Source organism: Varroa jacobsoni, unplaced genomic scaffold, assembly GCF_002532875.2.
Source record: "Varroa jacobsoni isolate VJ856 unplaced genomic scaffold, vjacob_1.0 scaffold_10, whole genome shotgun sequence".
In the NCBI taxonomy this organism is placed as follows: domain Eukaryota; kingdom Metazoa; phylum Arthropoda; class Arachnida; order Mesostigmata; family Varroidae; genus Varroa; species Varroa jacobsoni.
Genome location: NW_019212912.1, coordinates 62979 through 72266, shown reverse-complemented (window position 1 = coordinate 72266; position 9288 = coordinate 62979). Strand labels below are relative to the sequence as shown.

General features: G+C 39.0%; 1 protein-coding gene across 1 annotated transcript; it reads right to left on the bottom strand.

The window, feature by feature from the left end:
• Positions 1-302: 302 nt before the first annotated feature.
• LOC111265407 (lipopolysaccharide-induced tumor necrosis factor-alpha factor homolog) lies at positions 303-5959 on the bottom strand. The gene is made up of 3 exons (XM_022842107.2): positions 5812-5959; positions 4466-4639; positions 303-2370 (listed from the first exon to the last, which is right to left on the bottom strand). Exons 1-3 carry the CDS (start codon positions 5834-5836, stop codon positions 2219-2221), a joined length of 351 nt encoding a protein of 116 aa, XP_022697842.1. The 5' UTR covers positions 5837-5959; the 3' UTR covers positions 303-2218.
• Between the last annotated feature and the right edge of the window lie 3329 nt (positions 5960-9288).

Below are 9288 nucleotides of genomic sequence, written 5' to 3'. Positions count from 1 at the left end.
CACCCACATACTTTTGCCTTGCTGACCTAAGTGAGCTGGTAGTCTCCCTAGGCTTCTAAAGTGCAAACTACGCTATCTAATAGCCATGCATAGTTATAAAAGACCGGGCAGAAAAGTTTTTGTACATCGCGAAAAGATACATGGCATAACGGACGAACGACTACGACCCGGTGGGGCAATTATCAAAATTTTCTCACACTTAGACAATGCTCTTAAACAAGATTTTTGTTATATTCATTCAGAACCTACGAGTCAAGAGCTAGCTATATAAATCTGCTCCGCATGAAAACAGGACATTTGACTTAAAATCATCATATACTAAATTATTGTTCTTTATATTTATTTATATAAGCTATTGCATTGTTCATATGCGGGTGAATGAAGTTGTTGTGCTGTCACGTGACTGTGGGCTTGTATCAGTATCGTGGAGAAAATTCGGTCATTTTGTCGCTCAGATGCGTGAAGTTTTCGACAGCACTTAAAAAAATGACGAAGCGATTTTTCGATTCTCCAAAAAGATTGTGTACGTAATATGCTAAGTCAAATGTTCATCAAATGAAGCACGTTTCGAATTCAGTACATAAAAGATATGCGTTCAATGCTTAGGTTGTACATTTCTTCGTGGTAATACCCACTTCTGACCTGCCCACCTCAACGTGGACCTGTAACCTCCATTTGGTGAGTTCCGTGAAAGAGGGAAGGGGGTTTTGGCTAACTGATTTTGCGGCTCTTATGCGATGGTACCCTCTACCGTAGGTTGATGAATTTCTAAAAATAGATACCAAACTCACCATGCAGGTACATAGGTGTGCAAATATAGTCGGCAATGTCTGCTGCAAATACGTGTATGTAAACAGCCAAACATCGATGGCGTTTTAAGTGGGTTGTAAAAAACATGTCCTTATAGTAAGAACGTCGGCGAAGAGCTACCTGTCGTACTGACAGATGAACGGGGACCTTCAGATATCCAGTATAAGTACTGCAAAGGGTTTCGATTAAAGATGCTATCTTGTTTGCTAAGTGGATAGTCTATATGATACAACTGAGGAATAGACATTACCTAAACCATATTGCCCAATAGCCAACATCAACGTCAATATCACGGTATAGCAAATATTCCCAAATTGAAAATTACAAGGTGCCATAAGGAGCTCGGCATCGGAAATTCCGTTAGCCATTCATCTACAATTATTGTTTATTTACCAAGCTCTTCATCTCTAACGTGTTACGTAAAAACACCAGAAACATTTTTAACTATTACACTTTAGAAATTGCTCAGGACCGCCTATGGTTGGTGTTTGGTTTAGGCCCAAAGCCTTCAAGTTGATATCTTTATTCCGAATTCACAACTTCTGTCACCACCCTTCTGGATACACCGTGTAACCGAATGCTGCTGAAGTTGCCTGGCCTGCTACGTTAGTCTATTATACCAGACAATACCATCTCCACAGTCAATGCTGAACGGAAAAGTCACCTAATTACTGTTCCTAAACAATGAGTGCCAATATTATTCAAGATTACAGACCAAAGCGGCCGGTAGATGCTGATATTCTATAAAATAAATATTGTAATTCTTTCTACGTGTTTTATCTACGACAAAAAAAAGTGTGTTACCCATTCACCGAGGATCTAGCAAAACAGGCTTCGTGAGCTGTGTGACCCATTAATCATTATCGGCTATAACAAATAGCTCTGAAAATCCTTTGAAGCCAGGCAATCATTCACGTAAAAAAGATCGTTAGTTCAATGCTGATCTTAATGTTACACGTCAAGTATTATGTGTAGCTAGCAGACAACGTAAATACGGATGGTCGTAAAGAGCACAATTTTCTACATGGATTTAAAGAAGAAAAGCAACGTTAACTCAATGACATTTGTCGTTCTCCAGAGAGACTAAAAGCTCACTTTATGTATAGCGTCAGAAGCTATTAAATATATACCCTCGATTCAGATTTAGATAGATAATCCCGTCCGTCTGTAACGAGATGGCATTCCGATATTGTAGATGTAAGTCGTAGGTCTCAATCGCGGCCATGAGGACCTATCTAGGAAAAGATTCGACTACGATGGTGTTAACCATTAGAGGCGATTTCTCGATCAGTTCCCGCGTATCAGATTTTAACCACTGTGTCACAGGCGAATCAGACGAGATTCTTTATGAAGCTTGTCGTGGGCGATCGACACGATCTGACTCGACGTGTAGCGGATCTGAGGACCTTTAGCATCGGTGGTATATGCCGAGGTAGTTATTACACTTTGGACAGCGATGTTCAGCGTTCTTAAAACCCGCTGAGCAGCACGGAAGGAAACAACAACCGCAAAAACAGCCCATAGCCATTAAGATGAACGCGGCAACATAGCTGAACATGCCTGGAAGAGAAATGTTTTGTAAACGTTAATAATTACTCAGTAGGTTTTAGGTAACCAACTAGATAGAACTCTGAACACGTTTGACAGTTGCTTCAATGACGAAACGCGATGTTTGCCGTAACTGCCGCTAACAGAGCTGTTTACTGTTCTCATGACGATAGCAGTCTGAGTATACGTACAAGTTAGACCACTCTCCGATTCCGAGGCTGAAAAGCCTCCTATTTTTTCGAGAATAACTTTTTGGGCTGAATTAAATTTTCCTTGGAATAATCCAAGTCAATAAATCTCTAATAAATAAATTTTGTCGGGCAGCCTATGCCACAAGAACACTGTGTAGGAAAATTAGTCATTTTTGCATGGTAACATATTCATATTTTATTACATTCAGGTCAAATCAACAACAAAATTGATCGATGACTAGTTAAATTGCTTGAAGTCAAAGGCCGCTATTGAGAGATACGATTAATCTTTTATAAGTGAGCGACATATCGACGAATATCTACCCTTCACTTTTGATTTACCCTCACTCTTAAAGTGAACTGCTCTGAATAAAAGTGGTTACTATTTTAATTATGCCATCGGCGTGGAAATAACTTGGCAAGAATGCTCATGCAGATTGCGCCAATATGCGCAGTTGAATCCATACTTAGACCGTACCCTAAAAGCGGATGCCGGCTGTTCACTAACCCATCATTAGATATAAAAGAAATGCCGTACACACGAACGGCCATGTTACGAACTACTAGCGCTTCTACCATAAAATCTGCCAATTATCCATAAAATATTCCAATAAATATAAGACCCGTTGTTTTCTACATCCTTTGTCCATTGTTCTCGTGATTATACAGGGCTAAAATGTCTACACGTGGTGATTTAGTTTTTAAATTGAATTAAAAAACAACACACTTTATGGAAGTCAGCCATTTTAGTACTGGACTTAAAGTCGAAAAATGTATTACAATTTGCAAGGGGTAATATCTTTATCCACGTTCATATTCTATTTATTCACGCGCTAATAGTGTATAATATTTATTTTCAAGATCCACGTAAAATAGCTCATATTGGTAAGGCTTACGGAAAAGCTGCTGAAATCGGCTCTGATGGCTTACTGAACTGGGATATATTCGATACGTTTTTCAAATGAAGTTCCGAAATCGTTTGCTGAACTTTCCTAGATGGGCAATAGAGGTTGATGGAGCTGTCTGCTATCGTGAAATCTAAACATTGAACAGGGGGGCGAAAGAGCGGAGAATCGACCACTGCTTCGTATATGCATGTGACATTGAGGAACCCTCTAACATTTATTAGAGCTACTTGTGACATTAAAAAATAGCTAACTAGTACTCCACGAAGCTCATTATTAATTGATATAGCTGAAATCTGTCGCATGTATGACCTCTTTTTTGATTCCAACTAGTCGCGTACTGCCTTCTGGTTGAAGTCATACCATTCATCACTATTGCCACTACAACTCTTTTTTCGGGACCATATATCGAGCAGGAAAGTCTAAAGTGTAAAAAATTTTTGAATTATAACCGTAAGCGTAATGAAAGCAGGCACACTCATACGCAGAACTACTCGTGTTGTCAGCTTGTCGAGGAAATCTGAAAACATTTCTGTCGAATCTGATCATGTTGGCCAGAGGTTTGACTCTCAGTGGTCATCATTTCGGAACACGCTGATGTGATGTCGAACTCTAATGTCTAGATAATCTTTAACACCTGAAAGCAGTTAGCGACGAGCTAGAGTTAACTGCTCAATTCTAAAATTCTACTTAAAAACATCGAGTGTCGAAAGCTGTTTCTCTAGAGCTTTTCATTATTATAATTTATCGATAGGTCGTAGGTTGAGAACAATCGTGGAATACTAGTTGTAACGAGTGTTCTAATTTTGTTGACGGTAAAGAGGTTGGTATCATAAGCCGGTTCAGCATAAATCACATGTTCGAATCTGACATGCTAAATCACACAAGTATTTCTTTAAACAGGCGCTTCCGTTTACATCAGACTTTAACAATCTTATGCAATAGGCCATTGATCACTAGGGTAAGTTGATTTTAGGTAAGGCAAAAACACGCAACCCAAGGTCTACTAACCGGCGCTGTACTCGATATCGGTCATAACGTGCATGGCGCAATATGGACATTGAATCTTCATCTGGTGGGGTCCGTAGGCTACAGAAGGTGCAGGCCAGGGACGTGGTGAGTTTAGAAGCACGCTTCCCTCAGATCCACCATCCGGAGATGGTGAATGTGTCCTTTGAAGCCGTCCTGGAAAGAAACAGGGGTAATAAGTATTCGATAAAAGCGCGACATGCTATTAGAAAATGGCTTCGTTTCGCCTCTGGAAAACTCCTTGTAGGAGTCCAGCGGCTGCGATCCCAAACAAGTACGCTCGAAGCGATGTTCCACAAAAAGCGCCTTTAACGTGAAGCTGATGATATAAAAGATATTGTTCCTCATACTTTAAACCATACGTCTAACTAGAAAAAAGGTAGGTGAAAAACACCACTGAGGTCAATTTTGCAAACCCCCGAACAGGAATGATTTCCTTGATTCCCAGTTCCAGCTTAGTATATATCATCAGCAGAAATAGATAGTCAGGTCGATGTTGAGAGCGCATGCGGGATCCGCCCGAGACACTCACGATGCTTGAATGCCTTCCACCAATTAAGCGATGTGGAATCTACCATATTTTCCTAGCTCTTCAAGAGCCGCTACTGCCGAAGAAGTTCGACTCTTTTTCCAAGGAGGTATGGGCAAACCCATTTATGCATGCTGCAATATCTAAGAATATACTTGTAGTAGTCAACGATAGAGACCTGAATCAAGGATTTATAGAACAATTCTCTGAGAAAAGGTGGAGGCCTATTCGTGACTAATGCCTATTAAACTAGGATCCTCTGCTGCACATAGCCCAATCTGAAAGGAGTTCGATCTAGCTAGCACTATATAGCAATAGTTACCTAGCTTATTTCTAAACACACTGTCGTAGACAAAGCGTTGCGTAAAAGTTAACAGTAGCAGCGGGTTGACTCCCTTCTTAGTGCCTACATAACCTTAGCTCATAACTAGCCATATAAGCTACACCAAGGTCATTACTATTTATAATGTACCCTTCGAGTACGGTTGCCACTTTTTTGATTGAGTTTAACAGAAATGAAAATTAGACAAGTGTATGTACAAACGTAGATAACTTCCCCTATTGCACACGTCGATACCCCTCTATATTTATTTCTGATAGAAGAAATCATATCCGCATCTTTACAAAGGTGCCAATTGCACTTAACGAATATCGAGATTGCCATACCGACGAGGTCACTTCAGATCAGTAATTATCACTTACTGCTTCTGATATTCGTATTACACAAAAATTGGTTTTATATTATATAAGGCTAGTCATTGCGAAAAACGTTATCACAGTTTCCAAAGCAAATGCTCACCAACATCGTTGCACGGATAACTCATATTTGAGGGTTCTGTTTTGGTTCAGCCACGAGTGTGTTAGTCTGTAGTTGTTTATTTAATATAAAATAGCGGCCCGGTGTTTTGCTGTCAACTCTGACGGCCGTTGCGGTATCGGAAAGGGCGTAGACAAGGTGGGTGACCTACCTAGCCTTGCGTTCTGTCACCGCCTCGAAGCAACACGACTCAGGCCACTGAGGTTGGTGAGTTACAGCAAAACTGCTGAAGCCCGTGAAACTCAGTTGCTCACCCAATAGATAAGGGAGGGTCAAGCGTGCGCGAGCTCTTTTTGACGTAGGCACTCATCTTTCAGAATCTGACTAAATCGTCGAAGGAATGAACGACTCTCTAAACGCGTATTCTGTGCTACTTTCATATATGTCTGCTGGTTTCAATTTATGTATAGAAAATTACAGTGGTTCCGAATGAGGCCATTAGGACTCGAAGAGCTTGTTTATTACTATTATTCAATCAAAAATATGATATTCTTTGAAATTAACTTTCCAGCTACGTATGAATAATTCGATGAGTCTTTTTCGAAAGTACGATGCTACACTGTTTTGACTGGCCCGTGACTTTTTACATGGTTACAGAAAACTACAGTTATGCATAAACGCGGAAACTCTCAATGGCTCTAAGCAATATTTACTCTCGTCAGGTTCTAATTTTATCATTTGGAAACACGAACTTCGTAACAGAGTCTGGGCACAAAAATCTTTAGGTAGCTTATTAAAAGCCGGACGAAAAAGGAAGAATATCTGCTACCAGCTTATATGTGCATATTTAAGTGGACTGAAAACCGTCGTTTATTTCTATTTCACCGCAGAACTCCATTACTTTTAATTACGTTAATCCTTCGAGCAAAAAAAAAAATCGTCCGATCATATTTTCCACATGATGCATTGCCTTATTGTTGAAGGACAATAACTACTGTTTTTTTTTTTATGTTACTTGAATTATTTAATCTAATAAAATTGACATTCTGTTTTTTTGAGATATGAGAAACATCTATATAGAACCGCGCATATTTTTAGCGCGTTCCTAAGAACAGGTTTTTTGGAAGGGTGTGGAACTGCCGCGGCCAAAACGAAAAAGGTGGAATAGGCCTTGTGCACCGAAAAGCGAAAACATAATGCCGCGGTACTTCAACCGACTTGAGCGTATATTATAGACACACAAGCATACCTATGTTGTACTCTTACTATATCGAAACAAAGAACTGCTCAATGTACAGTTAGCGACGGTCCTAGAACACTTAAAATCTAGGTTATGTTGTCAAACATAACTATAATTAAATCATTGGCTTAGAAATACATACCCAATCATTTTTCGAATAACAGGAACGGAAATCGTGTAGAATATTCTTCAGAGCATGCCAGACACTGGTTAAAATACCTGGCACTGCCTGTTTTTACCTGTAACCGAAAATTAGCGTCCTCTAAGGCAGATTTTTCTAAGTTGTCTCTCTTCCGTTTTTCTTTGCAGATAAATGTCATTATTTAGGTCTGTATTTACGGAGTAAATAAATGACATTCAGGGAATTTCCAAGTACCAGTCTCCTCAGTTGCCTTCAGGCAACTATCCGTCCGTATATAGTAAATGTTTTGATCAAATATTTATATATTTTTTCCAAATTAATGGCCAATTAAAAACAAATTATAATTATTATTATTATTAAAAGAAAATATTCCTTCATTTAAGATTCTGCGCAATCAGTTCGATTGGATCATTGAAACAGGCAAAGAAATCTGCTAGCAACCTGAAATATAAGGAACTCCCATTGAATTTTCTTTTATTTTTATAGCTTATAAGTTTTGTTGCACGTTGGCTATTGCAAATGAACCTATAGCTTCGATCATACGCAACTTTAAAGTTCTTCATTGTTCACTGAGCACTTATTAGTTGACATACTAGCTTGTCTGTGTTTAGGATAACGGCGTTCCGTTACCGCATGTCGTGCAATTCTATAGTAGATCTGAAAATGATAGTAATATATGTTCTTGAAATCGTTTTGAGACGACTGTCTTAGCAGTCCTTAAAAAATCAATGTTTTAAACAACAAATAGAGTTTCTAACACTTTTGTCATCTTGAAAAATGCGAACGAATCTCAAGGAAAACAATAGTCCGTATCAGCTGAAAAAAACAAATTAGTTTTTAAATATTATTTCTGAAATTCTTCAACAAGATATAGGATTTATAGGAAAGAAGAATTCGTAGAGAGATCAACCTTGAAATTTATTCTAGTTCATGTTTTCCATTATGTCCTACCTTAAGGCCACGCACCAAGATGTTACTCTTCAACGGGCACGCCTCTCGCGCTTAATCTCAATAACACTAGGCCAGTTCCTAGATCAACCCTTCATGAAAATTATGATGTCTTAGTCAAAACTACTGCTCAAAAGATACTGCATGATTGTCAGAAGAACGACTGAGTCTATCCTTAAATTTGTCTTTAAGACAGAAACGATTGGCAACTAGTACGGTAAAACCAATCTTACCCGAAATGGATGGAACCAGAATTTGTTTGTTTCACGGTTTTTTGTCTTTTTGCGTTTATAAAACTGTTACTTTAGTACCTGAAGGATACTGGATATGATCTTATAACACAACTGTGGAAAATATTTATCGAAACCTACTTCAAGTCAAGAATCTTGTCAATCGTTTAGGTTTCATAAGGTGAAACCTTGGGTTACCAAGGGTTTCACTTAACAAAGACTTAGACGGAACTTGAATGATTCTAAGTAATACTTGCTTCTAGTAGAAGTAATCTGTTGATCAAACATGAATGGGTCGTTTGTTTCATATTGATTTGATTATCTTAATTTGTTTCTTTCGAAAAAAGCTCTCCTTGGATGTAACACACTTATGCTACCGTTTTTTCCAGCCCACGAAACGCTTTTCTGGTTCAGCTTACCTACTGAGTTTTCTCCTTACATCTTAAAACGCTCCAAGAACAGCTCCCTTTTCACACAAAACCCAGCGAACGCTCGTTGTTTCATTTGGACGGAACCGTAGAAAGCTCGATATATAGGTTTATGTGACCAGGAAATTCGCGATTACGCCAAATTGTTAAGAAACTTCACCTCTGTGTGGGCAGAGACCTGCTATCTTGCCAAGACAAACATGAATGACAAGCTGCCATATTCTGACGCGACTCATCAAAAGACTCATTCATTTCTGACTAAAGGGTTATATGAAAAATGCCAACATTTTTCAAGACGCATTTTAATTACTACCTGCTGAATACTCCTCCAGCCGCTCGGGTACCATAAAACAAGTGAAATCTAACGTTATAGCCCTATATGTAGCACCATTGAGGACTACAGAATGTTGTCTCGAAATCACAGTTTCACCGCAGTGACTGTATACCTAAGGTAATATTTACGGGTCTATGTATTAAAACGCAGGCTGCTTTCCGCTCCTGATGCACAGACATGCCCTCAAGCAGTCAACC

Excerpts from the sequence above, each read along its gene's own strand:
- LOC111265407 (XM_022842107.2), bottom strand. The coding sequence starts at position 5,836 with ATGAGTTATCCGTGCAACGATGTTG. Across the intron at positions 4,640-5,811 it reads TTATCCGTGCAACGATGTTG|GACGGCTTCAAAGGACACAT; the intron begins GTGAGCATTTGC and ends GTTTCTTTCCAG. Across the intron at positions 2,371-4,465 it reads CGATATCGAGTACAGCGCCG|GCATGTTCAGCTATGTTGCC; the intron begins GTTAGTAGACCT and ends TTTCTCTTCCAG.